Consider the following 20,865-nt stretch of genomic DNA (forward strand, 5'->3'; position numbering starts at 1 on the left):
TCATTCCAAACCATCTCGATTTGTTTGAGGTCGGGGGATTGTGGAGGCCAGCTCATCTGATGCAGCACTCCATCACTCGCCTTCTTGGTAAATTGCCCTTATACAGCCTGGAGGTGTGTTGGGTCATTGTCCTGTTGAAAAACAAATAATAGTCCCACTAAAGCCAAACCAGATGGGATGGTGTATCGCTGCAGAATGCTGTGGTAGCCATGCTGGTTAAGTGTGCCTTGAATTCTAAATAAATCACAGACAGTGTCACCAGCAAAGCACCCCCACACCATTACACCTCCTCCTCCTCCATGCGTTATACACATGCGGAGATCATCATTGCTCGGGTTTCTTGGCCCAAGCAAGCCTCTTCTTCTTATTGGTGTCCTTTAGTAGTGGTTTCTTTGCAGCATTTTGACCATGAAGGCCTGATTCACACAGTCTCCTCTGAACAGTTGATGTTGAGATGTGTCTGTTACTTGAACTCTGTGAAGCATTTATTTGGGCTGCAATTTCTGAGGCTGGTAACGCTAATGAACTTATTATTATTATTATTTTTTTTTTTTTTTGTCATTTAGCAGACGCTCTTATCCAGAGCGACTTACAGGAGCAATTAGGGTTAAGTGCCTTGCTCAAGGGCACATTGACAGATTTTTCACCTAGTCAGCTCAGGGATTAGAACCAGCAACCTTTCGGTTACTGGCACAACGCTCTTAACCACTACGCTACCTGCTACCTGCAGCAGAGGTAACTCTGGGTCTTCCATTTCTGTGGCGGTCGTCATGAGAGCCAGTTTCAACATAGCGCTTGATGTTTTTTGCGACTGCACTTGAAGTTCTTGAAATTGTCCATATTGATGACCTTCATGTCTTAAAGTAATGGACTGTTGTTTGTCTTTGCTTATTTGAGCTGTTCTTGACATAATATGGACTTGGTCACAACACAACTGATTGGCTCAAACGCATTAAAAATATGCCATTTAGCAGACGCTTTTATCCAAAGCGACTTACAGTCATGCGTGCATACATTTTTGTGTATGGGTGGTCCCGGGGATCGAACCCACTACCTTGGCGTTACAAGCGCCGTGCTCTACCAGCTGGACCACAGAAAAGAAATTCCACAAATTAACTTTTAAGAAGGCACACCTGTTAATGGAAATGCATTCCAGGTGACTACCTAATGAAGCTGGTTGAGAGAATGCCAAGAGTGTGCAAATCTGTCATCAAGGCAAAGGGTGGCTATTTGAAGAATCTCAAATATAAAATATATTTTGATTTGTTTCACACTTTTTTTTATTTCTACATGATTCCATACAGTGGGGGAAAAAAGTATTTAGTCAGCCACCAATTGTGCAAGTTCTCCCAAGATGAGAGAGGCCTGTAATTTTCATCATAGGTACACGTCAACTATGACAGACAAAATGAGAAAATTTTTTCCAGAAAGTCACATTGTAGGATTTTTAATGAATTTATTTGCAAATTATGGTGGAAAATAAGTATTTGGTCAATAACAAAAGTTTCTCAATACTTTGTTATATACCCTTTGTTGGCAATGACACAGGTCAAATGTTTTCTGTAAGTCTTCACAAGGTTTTCACACACTGTTGCTGGTATTTTTGCCCATTCCTCCATGCAGATTTTCTCTAGAGCAGTGATGTTTTGGGGCTGTCGCTGGGCAACACAGACTTTCAACTCCCTCCAAAGATTTTCTATGGGGTTGAGATCTGGAGACTGGCTAGGCCACTCCAGGACCTTGAAAGGCTTCTTACGAAGCCACTCCTTCGTTGCCCAGGCGGTGTGTTTGGGATCATTGTCATGCTGAAAGACCCAGCCACGTTTCATCTTCAATGCCCTTGCTGATGGAAGGAGGTTTTCACTCAAAATCTCACGATACATGGCCCCATTCATTCTTTCCTTTACACAGATCAGTCGTCCTGGTCCCTTTGCAGAAAAACAGCCCCAAAGCATGATGTTTCCACCCCCATGCTTCACAGTAGGTATGGTGTTCTTTGGATGTAACTCAGCATTCTTTGTCCTCCAAACATGACGAGTTGAGTTTTTACCAAAAAGTTATATTTTGGTTTCATATGACATTCTCCCAATCCTCTTCTGGATCATCCAAATGCACTCTAGCAAACTTCAGACGGGCCTGGACATGTACTGGCTTAAGCAGGGGGACACGTCTGGCACTACAGGATTTGAGTCCCTGGTGGCGTAGTGTGTTACTGATGGTAGGCTTTGTTACTTTGGTCCCAGCTATCTCTTTGCAAATAAATTCATTAAAAATCCTACAATGTGATTTTTTATTTTTTTTTCTCAATTTGTCTGTCATAGTTGACGTGTACCTATGATGAAAATTACAGGCCTCTCTCATCTTTTTAAGTGGGATTTCTTGCACAATTGGTGGCTGACTAAATACTTTTTTTCCCCACTGTATGTGTTATTTCATAGTTTTGATGTCTTCACTATTATTCTACAATGTAGAAAACAGTAAAAATAAAGAAAAACCCTTGAATGAGTGGGTGTTCTAAAACCTTTGACCGGTAGTGTATATCAGTGGAGGCTCCTCAGAGGAAGAAGGGGAGGACCATCCTCCTCAGTGAATTTCATACAGGTTTTAATTGTAAAACATGTCACCAAATAATTGATTAAAACACTATTTTGCAAAGAATGTCTACAGTAGCCTCAACAGCACTCTGTAGGGTAGCACAATGGTGTAGCCGGAGGACAGCTAGCTTCCGTCCTCCTCTGGTTACATTGACTTCAATACAAAACCTAGGAGGCTCATGGTTCTTACCCCCTTCTATAGACTTTCACAGTAATTATGACAACTTCCGGAGGACGTCCTCCAGCCTATCAGAGCTCTTGCAGCATGAACTGACATGTTTTCCACCCAATCAAAGGATCAGATAATTAATCTAGTACTGAAAGCATAAACTACAGCTAGCTAGCATTGCAGTGTATAAAATGTGGTGAGTAGTTGACTCAATTTCTTCCAAAATGAAGGAGAAGCAAGAGAGAAATCGAGAGCGAGAGATTGTAATTTCTTTCCACTTTCAGTTTCACTTACTTAGCTAGCAAATGCAGCTAGCTAGTTTAGCCTACTAAAACACCCTGCTCAAACAGAGGGATGCTATGTTAGCTAGCTGGCTATGACTTTCCAACACAACACTGGAACTCTTCCAAGTCAAGGTAAGCTTTTGGTATTACTAATTTATTGCCACCGGGGCCCGCCGGTGTAACTGCTTACTTGACTTGTTACCGCATGATTGTAGTGGGTTTACTACCACATTAGTTCTATTAGCTATGCTGAATATGATGTTACTTTAGCTAATAGTGACAACGATGTAGGCTGTGTGTAGCGGTTTGGCTTAGAAAGGTTTTTTCGCCTGGTCACATACAGCTGTTGTGTTGTGCATTGAAGTCCACAAGCGAAGGGAAGAGGTGAGAGGAGGAGAGATGAGAGAAGGAATACAACGTGGCTGCTATGAAAGTGAACAGTGTTTACGCGTGATCAGGGGTGTATTCATTCCGCTGATTCTGTTGAAAAACGTTTCTTAAACAGAAGCAAATGGAACAAAACGGGGATAAACATACCTGAATTTGTCCAATAGAAACTCTCGTTTGCAACTGTTGAACTAATTACACCCTATATCAGCTAGATGCAGGCAAGAGTGTGCAAGGCTGTATTGAATGTCACTGTCTGTTACTTCAAATATGTCTCTCGACCTGTGTGTACGAGTATCATGTAGTAGTCTAAACCTATCGCTGTTACATTGAACTGGGTGAATGGAATATGAATTACAGTCATCCAATATGCTGTAATAGAAATAAGGCCATGCTCATAAAAAAAAAAAAACGGCACTGATATACAGTATATACAGTATAAATGGTGTGTATTGACAGTATGGACAGTATATGAATAGGAAAGGTGTGTACAGCAGTAGTTATATAGGATGAGCCATGATTAGAATACAGTATATACTGTATCAGGATAGAAGGGAAAATGAATGGAGCAATGTACAGAAAGGTCCTTGAGGAAAACCTGCTGCCCTCTTCAAGAAAGACGAAACTGGGACGGAAGTTCACCTTTCAGCATGACAACGACCCGAAGCACACAGCCAAACCTACAGTGGAGTGGCTAAGGAATAAAAAGCTAAATGTCCTTCAGTGTCCCAGTCAGAGCTCAGACCTAAATACAATGGAACATTTGTGGGTGGAGGTTGACAGAGCTTGAACAGTTTTGTAAATAAGAATGGTCAAATATTGCCAAATGTAGGTGTGCAAAGTTGGAAGAGACCTATCCCAACAGACTCACAGCTGTAATTGCTGACAAAGGTGTTTCCACCAAGTATTAACTCAGGGGCTGGAGACTTTTCCCCTTAAAAGTGTAGAGTATGGTGCGAGACAAATGGGAAAACAATCCTTATTTAACTCTGAAACACTGACACAACAAAATGTGAAAAAAGTTCATGGGGGTCTAGGTTTTCTATAGGCATTGTGCATAAAGTGGATAAAACAGTATGTAAACATTGTTAAAGTGACCAGTATGGGTATTTGGACACGGCCAGTGTGTCACGACTTCCGCCGAGGCTGCCTCCCCTCCTTGTTCGGGCAGGTTTCGGCGTTCGTCATCACCGGCTTACTAGCTGCTGCCGATCCATTTATCATCACTCCACTTGTCTTGTCTAATTAATCACACACACCTGGTCCTTATCACCAATTTGTCATTGTATAAGTGTTCCCTCTGCTTCCTTGTCTGTGTGGGTGATTGTTTGTAGTGAGCTGTGTGGAGCTCGGTTGAGCTACCCTTACCTTTGTTGCCAGGGTAGATATTTCCCCTGTGCCTGAGTTTTGTTGTCGCATGCTTGCGCAACTGTTTATCGACGGAATAAACTATTTGGAAGCGTATTACTCTCCTGCGCCTGACTCCTTCTATCACACGCATCGCACAGTGTCTAAGGTGCTGGGCAGAGTACCTGGCGGTGGCCGGCTAGTGACGAAGAAATCACAGGTTCTCATGTGCTCTCTCTCTCTGTCTCTCTGTCTCTCTCTGTCTCTCTCTGTCTCTCTCTGTCTCTCTCTGTCTCTCTCTCTCTCTCTCTCTCTCTCTCTCTCTCTCTCTCTCTCTCTCTCTCTCTCTCTCTCTCTCTCTCTCTCTCTCTCTCTCTCTCTCTCTGTGTTAGCTGTTGTTTATCTTGTCCATGTTTGTAAGTGGCTTAATGCATTCTGTTTCTCTATAATTTGCAATACTGCCTCATCCTCCTCCACCCCCCGCCACTTCCCTCCATCCTTTCATCCCTTTACTTAGAACTGAAAAAGGCAAGCGGAAGAAAGAAATTAAGCCTTGAAAAAGTAAATGATTAAATAAAGTATAGGGTGTTTGCGCTAGCAGGGGCTTTGACAGCTGAGAGATGGATCTCGTTTGGTTGTGAGGTCTGGGGTCCACTCACCAACCAAAATGGGACAAACCCCAAATTGAGACTCTGCATGCAGAAATATCCTCTGTGTACAACGTAAAACACCAAATAATGCATGCAGAGCAGAATTAGGCTGATACCCGCTATTGATCAAAGTCCAGAAAAGAGCTGTTAAATTCTACAACCACCTAAAAGGAAGCAATTCCCAAACCTTCCATAACAAAGCCATCACCTGGAGAAGAGTCCCCTAAGCAAGCTGGTCCTGGGGCTCTGTTCACAAACACAAACAGACCCCACAGAGCCCCAGGACAGCAACACAATTAGACCCAACCAAATCATGAGAAAACAAAAAGAAAATTACTTGACACATTGGAAAGAATTAACAAAAAAACAGTGCAAACTAGAATGCTTTTTGGCCCTAAACAGTGAGTACACAGTGGCAGAATACATGACCACTGTGACTGACCCAAATTTAAGGAAAGCTTTGATTATGACTCAGTGAGCATAGCCTTGCTATTGAGAAAGGCCGCCATAGGCAGACCTGGCTCTCAAGAGAAGACAGGCTATGTGCACACTGCCAACAAAATGAGGTGGAAACTGAGCTGCACTTCCTTACCTCCTGCCAAATGTATGACCATATTAGAGACACACATTTCCCTCAGATTACACAGACCCACAAAGAATTCAAAAACAAACCCAATTTTGATAAACTCCCATATCTATTGGGTGAAATACCACAGAGTGCCATCAAAGCAGAAAGATCTGTGACCTGTTGCCACAAGAACAAACACCATTGTAAATACAACCCATATTTATGTTTATTTATTTTCCCTTGTACTTTAACTATTTGCACATAATATGACATTTGAAATGTCTTTATTCTTTTGGAACTTCTGTGAGTGTAATGTTTACTGTAAAAAAAAGAATTGTTTATTTCACTTTGGTTTATTATCTAGGCTATTTCACTTGCTTTGGCAATGTAAACATATGTTTCCCATAACAATTAAGCCCTTAAATTGAAATTGAAATTCGATCACGGTTTATGGCATTGTCCGGATAGATGGCCATATGTTTGCATATCACAGGAGTGAAAAGCTGTGGAATTCTTCGGGGCGGGATGTTCCCATAGAGCCTGGGGATTACTGACACTGTTGTGAAGACTGTTGAAATTTAAAGTGACTAAATTACCGTGTGAATTAAACTGTCATGTTTAGATTGTTTCAAGAGCTCATAAAGTGCTGAACATTTGTACATGTATTTTGTACTGTACGTGTTATGGATATCATTTTACAGTGAGCTAAAACTGTTTGTCAGATGGTGGTCATTTCAAAGTGAGGAACTCCTTCAAGACTGTTGGAAAAGTATTCCAGGTGAAGCTGTTTGAGAGAATGCCAAGAATGTGCAAAGCTGTCAAACTGGCAAAGGGTGGCTATTTGAAAAATCTCAAATCTCAAATATATTTTGATTTGTTTATCAGTTTTTTTGATTACTACATGATTCCATATGTGTTATTTCATAGTTTTGATGTCTACAATGTAGAAAATAGTAAAAATAAGGAAATCCCTTGAATGAATAAGTGTTCTAAAACGTTTGACTGGTAGTGTGTGTGTGTATATACACTGCTCAAAAGAATAAAGGGAACACTAAAATAACACATCCTAGATCTGAATGAATAAATAATCTTATTAAATAGTTTTTTCTTTACATAGTTGAATGTGCTGACAACAAAATCACACAAAAATTATCAATGGAAATCAAATTTATCAACCCATGGAGGTCAGGATTTGGAGTCACCCTCAAAATTAAAGTGGAAAACCACACTACAGGCTGATCCAACTTTGATGTAATGTCCTTAAAAGAAGTCAAAATGAGGCTCAGTAGTGTGTGTGGCCTCCACGTGCCTGTTTGACCTCCCTACAACACCTGGGCATGCTCCTGATGAGGTGGCGGATGGTCTCCTGAGGGATCTCCTCCCAGACCTGGACTAAAGCATCCGCCAACTCCTGGACAGTCTGTGGTGCAACGTGGCGTTGGTGGATAGAGCGAGACATGATGTCCCAGATGTGCTCAATTGGATTCAGGTCTGGGGAATGGGCGGGCCAGTCCATAGCATCAATGCCTTCCTCTTGCAGGAACTGCTGACACACTCCAGCCACATGAGGTCTAGCATTGTCTTGCATTAGGAGGAACCCAGGGCCAACTGCACCAGCATATGGTCTCACAAGGGGTCTGAGGATCTCATCTCGGTACCTAATGGCAGTCAGGCTACCTCTGGCGAGCACATGGAGGGCTGTGCGGCCCCCCAAAGAAATGCCACCCCACACCATGACTGACCCACCGCCAAACCGGTCATGCTGGAGGATGTTGCAGGCAGCAGAACGTTCTCCACGGCGTCTCCAGACTCTGTCACGTCTGTCACATGTGCTCAGTGTGAACCTGCTTTCATCTGTGAAGAGCACAGGGCACCAGTGGCGAATTTGCCAATCTTGGTGTTCTCTGGCAAATGCCAAACGTCCTGCACGGTGTTGGGCTGTAAGCACAACCCCCACCTGTGGACGTCGGGCCCTCATACTACCCTCATGGAGTCTGTTTCTGACCGTTTGAGCAGACACATGCACATTTGTGGCCTGCTGGAGGTCATTTTGCAGGGCTCTGGCAGTGCTCCTCCTGCTCCTCCTTGCACAAAGGCGGAGGTAGCAGTCCTGCTGCTGGGTTGTTGCCCTCCTACGGCCTCCTCCACGTCTCCTGATGTACTGGCCTGTCTCCTGGTAGCCTCCATGCTCTGGACACTACGCTGACAGACACAGCAAACCTTCTTGACACAGCTCGCATTGATGTGCCATCCTGGATGAGCTTCACAACCTGAGCCACTTGTGTGGGTTGTAGACTCCGTCTCATGCTACCACTAGAGTGAAAGCACCGCCAGCATTCAAAAGTGACCTAAACATCAGCCAGGAAGCATAGGAACTGAGAAGTGGTCTGTGGTCACCACCTGCAAAACCAGTCCTTTATTGGGGGTGTCTTGCTAATTGCCTATAATTTCCACCTGTTGTCTATTCCATTTGCACAACAGCATGTGAAATGTATTGTCAATCAGTGTTGCTTCCTAAGTGGACAGTTTGATTTCACAGAAGTGTGATTGACTTGGAGTTACATTGTGTTGTTTAAGTGTTCCCTTTATTTTTTTGAGCAGTATATATATATATATATATATATATATATATATATACACACATATACAGTGGGGGAAAAAAAGTATTTAGTCAGCCACCAATTGTGCAAGTTCTCCCACTTAAAAAGATGAGAGAGGCCTGTAATTTTCATCATAAGTACACGTCAACTATGACAGACAAATTGAGCATTTTTTTTCCAGAAAATCACATTGTAGGATTTTTTATGAATTTATTTGCAAATTATGGTGGAAAATAAGTATTTGGTCACCTACAAACAAGCAAGATTTCTGGCTCTCACATACCTGTAACTTCTTCTTTAAGAGGCTCCTCTGTCCTCCACTCGTTACCTGTATTAATGGCACCTGTTTGAACTTGTTATCAGTATAAAAGACACCTGTCCACAACCTCAAACAGCCACACTCCAAACTCCACTATGGCCAAGACCAAAGAGCTGTCAAAGGACACCAGAAACTAAATTGTAGACCTGCACCAGGCTGGGAAGACTGAATCTGCAATAGGTAAGCAGCTTGGTTTGAAGAAATCAACTGTGGGAGCAATTATTAGGAAATGGAAGACATACAAGACCACTGATAATCTCCCTCGATCTGGGGCTCCACGCAAGATCTCACCCCGTGGGGTCAAAATGATCACAAGAACGGTGAGCAAAAATCCCAGAACCACACAGGGGGACCTAGTGAATGACCTGCAGAGAGCTGGGACCAAAGTAACAAAGCCTACCATCAGTAACACACTACGCCGCCAGGGACTCAAATCCTGCAGTGCCAGACGTGTCCCCCTGCTTAAGCCAGTACATGTCCAGGCCCGTCTGAAGTTTGCTAGAGTGCATTTGGATGATCCAGAAGAGGATTGGGAGAATGTCATATGGTCAGATGAAACCAAAATAGAACTTTTTGGTAAAAACTCAACTCGTTGTGTTTGGAGGACAAAGAATGTTGAGTTGCATCCAAAGAACACCATACCTACTGTGAAGCATGGGGGTGGAAACATCATGCTTTGGGGCTGTTTTTCTGCAAAGAGACCAGGACGACTGATCCGTGTAAAGGAAAGAATGAATGGGGCCATGTATCGTGAGATTTTGAGTGAAAACCTCCTTCCATCAGCAAGGGCATTGAAGATGAAACGTGGCTGGGTCTTTCAGCATGACAATGATCCCAAACACACCGCCCGGGCAACGAAGGAGTGGCTTCGTAAGAAGCATTTCAAGGTCCTGGAGTGGCCTAGCCAGTCTCCAGATCTCAACCCCATAGAAAATCTTTGGAGGGAGTTGAAAGTCCGTGTTGCCCAGCGACAGCCCCAAAACAACACTGCTCTAGAGGAGATCTGCAGGAGGAATGGGCCAAAATACCAGCAACAGTGTGTGAAAACCTTGTGAAGACTTACAGAAAATGTTTGACCTGTGTCATTGCCAACAAAGGGTATGTAACAAAGCATTGAGAAACTTTTGTTATTGACCAAATACTTATTTTCCACCATAATTTGCAAATAAATTCATTAAAAATCCTACAATGTGATTTTCTAGATTTTCTTTTCTCATTTTGTCTGTCATAGTTGACGTGTACCTATGATGAAAAGTACAGGCCTCTCTCATCTTTTTAAGCGGGAGAACTTGCACAATTGGTGGCTGACTAAATACTTTTTTTCCCCACTGTATATATATATATATATATGTTTTTGTGGTTTAACCTCTACAGGATCGGTGTCCCGTATACGGGACGGTTGAGCTAATGTGCACTAATGTGATTAGCATAACTGTTGTAAGTAACATCAAACTTTCAAGGACATAGACATGTCTTATATGGGCAGAAAGCTTACATTCTTGTTAATCTAACTGCACTGTCCAATTTACAGTAGCTATTACAGTGAAAAAATACCATGCTATTGTTTGAGGAGAGTGCACAACAACAGAACATTTATCACAGCAACTGGTTTGATACATTCACCTCTGAAGGTAAATAATGTACTTACATTCAGTAATCTTGCTCTGATTTGTCATCCTAAGGGTCCCAGAGTTAAAATGTAGCATAGTTGTGTTTGATAAAATCAATTTTTTTATTCAAATTAAGGAACTTGGTTCTACAGTTTGAACCACTGCTGTCTCTGGCTCCACACCCACCCCGCCCTGCCATCTAGATGTGTGAAAGTTAGTGTATAAGATAATGATCCATCATGTATGACATTCCTGGGAGTATGTAAACTTACATTTTGTATTACCATTTCATTTTTGTATGTTCTCTATAGTTATGTACTTGAAAATGTATCAATTGACCAATTCGGCACATTTGGGCAGACTTGATACAAAATAATCCAGTATTGCAATGCTTCACTGGATCAATCTGAAACTTTGCACACACACACTGCTGCAATCTAGTGGGCAAAATGTAAATTGCGCCTAAACTGCAATATTATATTGTGGCCTTTCTCCTGCATTTCAAAGATGATGGAACAAAAAAAAAAGATTGAAAACACATGTTTTTTTGTTTGTATTATCTTTTACCAGATCTAATGTGTTATATTCTCGTACATTAAGTTCACATTTCCACAAACTTCAAAGTGTTTCCTTTCAAATGGTATCAATATCCTTGCTTCAGGTCCTGAGCTACAGGCAGTTAGATTTGGGTATGTAATTTTAGGCGACAATTGAAAAAAAGGGTCCGATCTTTAAGAGGTTTTAAGGGCCGACAACCATGGAAGATCTGTTGAAGCAATTGGTCACTTCCAATAACATGCAAAAAGAAGCAAATCAGCAGCATGCGGAAACCAACCACTTGTTATTGGAGGAACAAAGGAAGTGTCAACTGCAGATTAATATGGACATGCAAAGGTTAACTGCTGAAATCACTGCGTTGAAAATTGCTCAACAGACTGTGGGTCTACCCATCGTGGCCACTCGGTATCTGCAGAAAATACGCCGAATGATGACGTTGAGGCTTTCCTAAAGACATTTGAGCGCACGGAAGAACGAGAGGCATGGCCACAGATAGAGTGGGCAGGAATACTGGCTCTATTTATTTGTGGGGATGCACAACAGGCGTGGGCGGATTTGGAAGAGACAGAAGCCAGTGACTATGGCCCGGTTGGGAGTCACTGTTTGTTTGAGGGCGCAGCGGTTCCAATCGTGGACGTATCAACCCGAGAAGACACCCAGGGCACAGATGTTTGACCTGGTCCACCTAGCAAAAAATGGCTAGAGCCTGCGACCCTCAGTACTAGGGCCATGATGGAAAGAATAGTGATTGACCACTACATCCAGGGCTTACCTTACAAGCTAAAGAAGGTTGTCAGCCAGAGCAGTCCCACAACGGCGGACAGAGTGTCGGACCTCGTTGAGAGATGTCGAGCAATGGAAGAACTGCTCAAACCCAGCCATCTGGACAGAACCACCCATGAACAGGGAGGCCTCAAGAAAGGAGGAAGAAAAACATCCCAACTGCAGCCATCCCGGGTTTGGAAATAAATAATCCAAAGGACAGATGGGGAACATGGACACCAGGACCAGGTTTTACAGCCTGAAGCAAAGGCGAGGTATAGAGGGGTTGATACCGACAGCTGGGAGTGCTACTGCTGTCACAAAATAGGACACATCACATGGAACTATCGCAAGAAGGAGGAACCCATTGCAGGTCGATTTTCCACTCTACATCACCACCATGTCATTTTGGCCCATGTCCAAGACCACCGCCACCCACCGCACCTCAGTCGGGTACAGGTACAAGGGAAAGTAGTAGATGCTCTTCTAGACTCCGTGAGCATGGTCTCCCTCATCATGCCTTCACTACTAACTCAGCCGCAGAGGACTGCAGCTCCCCCCATGGACATCACCTGTGTACACGGGGACACCAGAATTTATCCAACTGCAGTGGTAATGATTAACACCACAAAAGCGCGGTTCAGATGTAACCTAGGGTTGATTGAAGATCTACCATATCCTGTGATACTGTGTCATGACTGTCCATACTTTCAAGAATTGTGGAAAGGACTACAGGACAAAGGAGATGGCTGTGCCAGTAATATGGCATGCCAGGTACCATTTACATTTTCCGGTGAAATGAAAATGAAACCGCTACAAAATAACTCCTTGTCCTATGAAAAAAAATAAAAAATGGATACTTACCTGCCCGCTGTCACGCCCTGACTCAGGGGACGGTTATTTGTTGAGTCAGGGTGTGTATATTTCGTGTTGTGTTTATTTCTATGTTTAGTTTCTAGATCGTTTAGATCTATGTTGGCCAGGGTGGTTCCCAATCAGAGGCAGCTGTAGCTCGTTGTCTCTGATTGGGGACCATACTTAGGCAGCCTTTTGGCACCAGTCAGTTGTGGGATCTTGTTCCGTGTAAGGTATGTTGTGTGTATGCTACCTTGGACTTCACGTTTCGTTTGTGGTTTTGTCGTGTGTTTAGTCGTTAATAAATATGAATGCATATCACGCTGCGCCTTGGTCCTTCTCGTCCGTAAACGATCGTGACACCCGCCTCCTGTGGCCAACACTCGCGTTCTCCTGGGAGAGGAAGGGGAATAAACCGACGAAGAGACGGGAAACCTAGGGGGGATAAATGGTCCCGAAATGGGGGAAGAGGAGGAGCCGGAGGAGCAGGGCGAGGGGCCTGGGAATTTGGTTACCCATGACTTTTTTTCCTCCTGAGTTAACACAGTATAGGGGAACGTTTGGTACGGCTCAGCTGGAAGACCCCACACTACAGAACGCAAGACAGATTGTCAAGGTAATAGATGGCATACCTATAAATCCGGCTAATGTACTCACTTTTCCAACAACGTTACGATGGAGCAGCTGTTGGTTCCAACCCCGTTTCGGTGAACAGTGCTGAACTTGGCCCATAGCCACCTGTTGGGAGGACATTTATGGAGAGGAAAAATACGAGCGGTGTTACAACGTTTCTTCTGGCCGGGGGTATATGCGGATGTGGTAAGGTATTGCCAGGGGTGTCCTGACTGTCAGAGAACTTCACCCCTTCCTGATTTACGAAATCCATTAATCCCGTTGCCGGTGATAGACACACCCTTCGATTGAATTGCTATGGATTTAATAGGCTAATTGACATCATTTAAGTCAATTGTAGGTGTACCTGTGGATGTATTTCAAGGCCTACCTTCAAACTCAGTGCCTCTTTGCTTGACATCATGGGAAAATCAAAATAAATCAGAAAAATAATTGTAGACCTCCACAAGTCTGGTTCATCCTTGGGAGCAATTTCCAAACGCCTGAAGGTACCACATTCATCTGTACAAACAATAGTATGCAATTATAAACACGATTGGACCACGCAGCCATCATACCGCTCAGGAAGGAGACGCGTTCTGTCTCCTAAAGATGAAAGTACTTTGGTGCGAAAAGTGCAAATCAATCCCAGAACAACAGCAAAGGACCTTGTGAAGATGCTGGAGGAAACAGGTACAAAAGTATCTATATCCACAGTAAAACTAGTCCTATATCGACATAACCTGAAAGGCCGCTCAGCAAGGAAGAAGCCACTGCTCCAAAACCGCCATAGAAAAGCCAGACTACGGTTTGCAACTGCACATGGGGACAAAGATTGTACTTTTTGGAGAAATGTCCTCTGGTCTGATGAAACAAAAAAAGAGCTGTTTGGCCATAATGACCATTGTTTGGAGGAAAAAGGAGGTACTTGCAAGCCAAAGAACACCATCCCAACCGTGAAGCACGGGGGTGGCAGCATCATGCTGTGGGGGTGCTTTGATGCAGGAGGGACTGGTGCACTTCACAAAATTGATGGCATCATGAGGAAGGAAAATTATGTGGATATATTGAAGCAACATCTCAAGACATCAGTCAGGAAGTTAAAGCTTGGTCGCAAATGGGTCTTTCGAATGGACAATGACCCCAAGCATACTTCCAAAGTTGTGGCAAAATGGCTTAAGGACAACAAAGTTAAGGTATTGGATTGGCCATCACAAAGCCCTGACCTCAATCCTATAGAAAATGTGTGGCCAGAACTGAAAAAGCGTGTGCGAGCAAGGAGGCCTACAAACCTGACTCAGTTACACCAACTCTGTCAGGAGGAATGGGCCAAAATTCACCCAACTTATTGTGGGAAGCTTGTGGAAGGCTACCCAAAACGTTTGACCCAAGTTAAACAATTGAAAGGCAATGCTACCAAATACTAATTGAGTGTATGTAAACTTCTGACCCACTGGGAATGTGATGAAATAAATAAAAACTGAAATAAATAATTATCTCTACTATTATTCTGACATTTCACATTCTTAAAATAAAGTGGTGATCCTAACTGACCTAAGACAGGGAATTTGTACTAGGATTAAATGTCAGGAATTGTGAAAAACTGAGTTTAAATGTATTTGGCTAAGGTGTATGTAAACTTCCGACTTCAACTGTATATATATATATATATATATTTTTTTTTTGCTATAAATGTGGGGCTCAAAACAGGTGGGCGGGTCGCTACTGATATCATCGCATTTGCGTAGTGGCATACAGCAGTAGAGTAGAGGCACTTACAGAAGTCGCACACATGGAGAACATTTTTAGTGGTGTAGGGTCCGGGAAAAATGTGGCATTTTTATAAACACATTTCATGTAATTCTACATCATTTTACATGACTGGAGATTTTGGCATAATGTTTTTTAATGCCGCTTTCAAAACGGGACCTCGGAACTGGGAAATCTCTGACTTCCAAATTCAGTGCGTTAAAGACAACTGGGAACTCGGTAAAAGTCAAGCTACAACTGCGAAAATTTGTTTTGAACGGTCATCCAAATCGGAATTCCAAGTTGGGAACTCAGGCCTCTTTTTAGAGCTCCGGCTTTCCGACCTGAAGATCACTAACGTCATGTTTCCACCTTGTTTTTTTTCAGAGTTCCCAGTTGAAAGCACCATAATAACGCACAAATGATCGAAATGACAGGCTACTTTGACACTGACAAACTGAGAACCTGAGATCAATAAAAATGACAATTTCTTGAAACCATTAATAGCCCAGGAGTAAGTGTGTGGGGACACATATTGTAGGCTACAATATGAGGAGGAAATTATAGTCCTAAAAATGCTTTCCAGTTTCATTGACTCACCCAATGATGCGCAGCTCACTCGCTGGTGATGGCCGATGCACTCGTGCCAAAAGCCCCTCTCTCTCTTGTTTTACTTTCTAAAACAATAGGCCTATTTGGAAGTTGATCAAATATTTTGGTAGCCTACAGCAGACAGATTAGTCTTCTCTTTTCAGCAGGAGCCATTTGCTTTCCAACCTGTTTTTTCCAGCGATTGTATTTGTATTGCGAAAGGCCTGTTTTGTCTGCATGATGTTTATTCACTGACAGATTTGCCGCGCGTTCCCGACTGTAGGCTATACCTTGTTATTGGTCTACAATCCACAGCTAGGCAATTTATTTTTTAAGAAGCTGTTGATCCTCTGTGGTTAAATTATATGCTTTGTCATGGTGTAGTAGGCAGTTCTAAATTGTTTCATTTATTTCTGAACAGACAGCAGTAATTCTATAACTTTGGCAATTGTATTACAATTCATCAGGGGTGCTGCAGCTCCTCCGGAACCCTTCTATGATTCAATAAGGAAATAAATGATGAAGTGCAAGGCTGGAGAGATGAGAGTTGCAGGCTCATTCATGTCTATCAGAGCAGAGAGAGTTAACTTTGATCGGTTTTATTATATTTTTACACTGCAAAAAGTGGTCCCAGAACGAAACAGTCCAAAAAGGAGAGGTGCAGGATCCTGTTCTGGCAGGATCCGGCACAAATTAAGCAGTGGTTCTGCTCCTGTAGGGCAATTTATGTGACAAATGTGTGTTAAAAGTAGAGACCACCAGGCAGCATATGGTGCTATGTATTATTGATATCACAGCAGTGGCCAGCTAGCTCTCAGTGCTCAGGGTGATGTGGCATAATATGTTGTTTTTGCCTGCAGTGATTTTCAAGCAGCCTCCTTTGAGACATGGCTGAGGGGAAAGAGATGGAGGGGTGAAGAGAGGGCAGGAGGGAGAAAGGAATGAGATGAAGACAGCAGGGAAAAGAGAGGAATAGAACATTGGGGGAAAGAAGAGAAAGCCAAAGAGAAACTGGTTGACAGATGAAGAAAGAAAGAGAGAGAAAGAATTGGGAGTCAACCGGTAGTGTGGTGGGTGTGGTGCATGGTCCTTGAACATACTCTCAATAGGTTAGAGGTCAGGTGTGTGTGTTTGTTTGTCTCTGAAAGGTTGTTTGTTGGACCGGATCCTCTATTGACATGCAGCTTCAGAAACAGTCAGGGGGAAATAGTAGTGTGTGTGTGTGTTAATATGTGTGGCAGCAAGGAGTGTCTTTGTCTCTGAGTTGGACTTTGGGACTCCCACCCCAAGTAACTTTGTAGCAAATCTCTAAACCCCTAGTTCAAACAGTGAATCATCTTTCCCCACCCACTTTCTTACATAAAAACATCTCTCACAGCATATCTTTAGCATTTAGCATGTTTCACCAATGCTAGCACTCTCACGCCAAGCACATTTCAGGATTCTGCAAAATTAGAAGTAGAACATTTGGGTCTTTCAGTTTGAGAGTATCTATCATATTCTCAGAGTCTATCAGATAGAGAAATTCTCCTCAACCCTGTGTCCATTGTCTTTAGTTCAGTACAACAGCTCAGCTTATCATCGGCCACATACATTTACATTTTAGTCATTTAGCAGACGCTCTTGAGTCCTTTTCCTCTCTGTAATCTAACAACAGTCAGCCTCTCTCTCCTCTTCAACCTACAGCCTACCCATTGATCCCTCATTGATCCCACTGCCCCTCTCCTCCTCTTAGTTTTAACTCTGTCTGTCAGCCTCTAAGCAGCTTTGTGGCTACAACACAGTGACTGAACAAGTGCTCCCGAACGTCCCCTTATTGAGTCACACACTCCAGGTGGGCATCTTCCACTAAGCTCTGATCTAGGTTCAGATAACACTTCTATAGTTCCACAATTCTAATGCTCAATCATTAACAATTAAACAGCAGAACTGACTTCAGATCAGATAAACACTTAGTGGTCACATCCCCCTACTGTAGAAATTTGCATCCTGTAGCACTAACTCCAAAAACTTTTGGGACACTGTAAAGTCCATGGAGAATAAGACCACCTCCTCCCAGCTGCCCACTGCACTGAGGCTAGGAAACACTGTCACCACTGATAAATCTACGATAATCGAGAATTTCAATAAGCATTTTGCTACGGCTGGCCATGCTTTCCACCTGGCTACCCCTACCCCGGCCACCAGCTCTGCACCCTCCGCTGCAACTTGCCCATGCCCCCCAGCTTCTCCTTCACCCAAATTCAGACAGCTGATGTTCTGAAAGAGCTGCAAAATCTGGACACCTACAAATCAGCTGGGCTAGACAATCTGGACCCTTTCTTTCTAAAATTAGCCACCGAAATTGTCGCAACCCCTATTACTAGCCTGTTCAACCTCTCTTTCGTATCATCTGAGATCCCCAGAGATTGGAAAGCTGCCGCGGTCATCCCCCTCTTCAAAGGGGGTGATACTCTAGATCCAAACTGTTACAGACCTATATCCATCCTGCCCTGCCTTTAGAAAGTATTTGAAAGCCAAGTTAACAAACAGATCACCGACCATTTCGAATCCCACCGTACCTTCTCCGCTATGCAATCTGGTTTCCGAGCTGGTCATGGGTGCACCTCAGCCACGCTTAAGGTCCTAAATGATATTATAACCGCGATTGATAAAAGACAGTACTGTGCAGCCATCTTCATCGACCTAGCCAAGGTTTTCGACTCTGTCAATCACCGCATTCTTATTGGCAGACTAAATAGCCTTGGTTTCTCAAATGACTGCCTCGCCTGGTTCACCAACTACTTCTCAGATAGAGTTCAATGTGTCAAATCGGAGGGCCTGTTGTCTGGACCTCTGGCAGTCTCTATGCGTGTGCCACAGGGTTCAATTCTCGGGCTCTTGCTGCTGGTGACTCTCTGATCCACCTCTACGCAGACGACTCCATTTTGTATACATATAGACCTTCATTGGACACTGTGTTAACAAACCTCCAAACGAGCTTCAATGCCATACAACACTCCTTCCGTAGCCTCCAACTGCTCTTAAACGCTAGTAAAACTAAATGCATGCTCTTCAATCGAACGCTGCGGCGGGTCTGACTTAGAATTTGTGGACAACTACAAATACCTAGGTGTCTGGTTATACCGTAAACTCTCCTTCCAGACTCACATTAAGCATCTCCAATCCAAAGTTAAATCTAGAATTGGCTTCCTATTTCGCAACAAAGCCTCCTTCACTCATGCTGCCAAACATGCCCTCGTAAAACGGACTATCCTACCGATCCTTGACTTCGGCGATGTCATTTACAAAATAGCCTCCAACACTCTACTCAGCAAATTGGATGTAGTCTAACACAGTGCCATCCGTTTTGTCACCAAAGTGCCATATACTACCCACCATTGTGACCTGTACGCTCTCGTTGGCTGGCCCTCACTACATATTCGTTGCCAAACCCACTGGCTCCAGGTCATCTATAAATCACTGCTAGACAAATCCCCGCCTTATCTTAGCTCATTGGTCACCATAGCAACACCCAATCGTAGTATGCGCTCCAGCAGGTATATCTCAATGGTCATCCCCAAAGCCAAATCTCTTATGGCCGCCATTCCTTCCAGTTCTCTGCTGCTAATGACTGGAACGAACTGCAAAAATCTCTGAAGCTGGAGACTCTTATCTCCCTCACTAACTTTAAGCATCAGTTGTCAGAGCAGCTTACCGATTACTGCACCTGTACACAGCCCATCTGTAATTAGCCCACCCAACTACCTCATCCCCATATTGTTATTTATTTTGCTCATTTGCACCCCAGTATCTCTATTTGCACATCATCTTCTGCACATCTATCACTCCAGTGTTAATACTACATTGTAATTATTTTGCACTATGGCCTATTTATTGCCTTACCTCCATAACTTACTACATTTGCACACACTGTATATAGATTTTCTATTGTGTTATTGACTGTATGTTTTTGTCTATCCCATGTGTAACTCTGTGTTGTTGTTCTTTTTATTGCACTGCTTTGCTTTATCTTGGCCAGGTCACAGTTGTAAATGAGAACTTGTTCTCAACTGGCCTACCTGGTTAAATAAAGGTTAAATAAAATAATAATAAAATCAAAAATCGCTCTCTCTCACCTTTCTGTTAGGGCGCAAAGGTGGGCAGCATGTGGAGGGGTTGTGCCTTCCCCCTGTCTTCCCTGCTACAGAGTCATTCTGCAGCGTGCGTACGTAGGATACCCTTCTCTTCACGGCTCTGTCCTCAGCCCCAACATTGGGCTCCATGGGGTCCTTTGCCCCCCGTGTCCTCGCCCTCTTGTCTGGTAGCACCTGGCTGGTCTGTGTGGGACATCCTAAAATGAGGGGCGAAGGAGCCCCCCTCCTCCTCCCAAGCTCCAGGTAAACGTGAACACAGACACACAGAGTGGTGAGGAGAAGACACAGGCGCAGAGCCAGTCCTCTAGTCTGTCTGTCTCTCCCCATGCTTGGCCACATCTCTCTCTGTATCTTTCCCTTTTTTCTGTTCCTCTCTTTCTAGCCTCAGTCCATGTTCTGAACTGTGAGATTGTTGATCTCTCGCTCTGTCTCTATCCCATTCTTCCTCTCCTCCTCCTTGGAGTGGATAGTCTTTCTCCTGTCCTCCTTCTTTCCCTCCTTCCCTCTGCTTGGAAGTCCACAGTTTGATCAAGATAAGCAGGAGCAGTGCTGAGGGTTTGTGAGACAGGAGGACACCTGCTCATCGCAAAACAACTACCTCAGTCTGTGTGAGTGTGTGTGTGTGTGTGTGTGTGTGTATGTCTCTCTCCCTCTCTCTCGGTGTATATGTGTGTCATTGTATGTGAGCCCCTTCACATTAAATCGGTGGAAAAGAGCATGCGGCTTTCATTGAAAAGTTTTGGAACTTCCCCCTCCCTCTCCTAGCCCTCACACCCCTTTCTCACACACACCCCTCTCACTCCATCTACGTTCCCCTGTGTCTCGGGTTACTGTGTAACTCTACACTGGGCAGGGCCAACACATCCACAGCTAGCTGTCACCAAGGCCTCACATTATCTCTCTACGGACACTCTGTTTCATACACTGAGGAGGTCATATAGAGAGAGGGGGAGAGAGCGAGGGAGAGGAGAGGAGAAGAGAGGGAAGGAGAGAGAGAAGGACAGGGAGAAAATGAAGTGCAGTCTTGGACGGTGTGTGTGAGTGCTTTTAAATCAAAGGCGTGTTTTGCAGTCT

The 20,865-nt window shown here is 43.7% G+C and overlaps 1 protein-coding gene across 1 annotated transcript in view; it reads right to left on the minus strand.

Annotated features, from left to right (window-relative positions):
* Positions 1-20,130, minus strand: part of LOC311108563 (putative methyltransferase-like protein 24) — a gene marked incomplete at both ends in the record, with an annotated part of 112,472 nt that extends 92,342 nt beyond the window's left edge. Inside the window, one exon of the mRNA XM_084151218.1 lies at positions 19,774-20,130. Coding sequence (XP_084007344.1) covers positions 19,774-20,130 — 357 coding nt within the window. The remainder of the gene's footprint in view (positions 1-19,773) is intronic.
* Between the last annotated feature and the right edge of the window lie 735 nt (positions 20,131-20,865).

The sequence above is a fragment of the Coregonus lavaretus genome (genome assembly GCF_964263955.1).
Source record: "Coregonus lavaretus genome assembly, chromosome: 33".
Classification (NCBI taxonomy): domain Eukaryota; kingdom Metazoa; phylum Chordata; class Actinopteri; order Salmoniformes; family Salmonidae; genus Coregonus; species Coregonus lavaretus.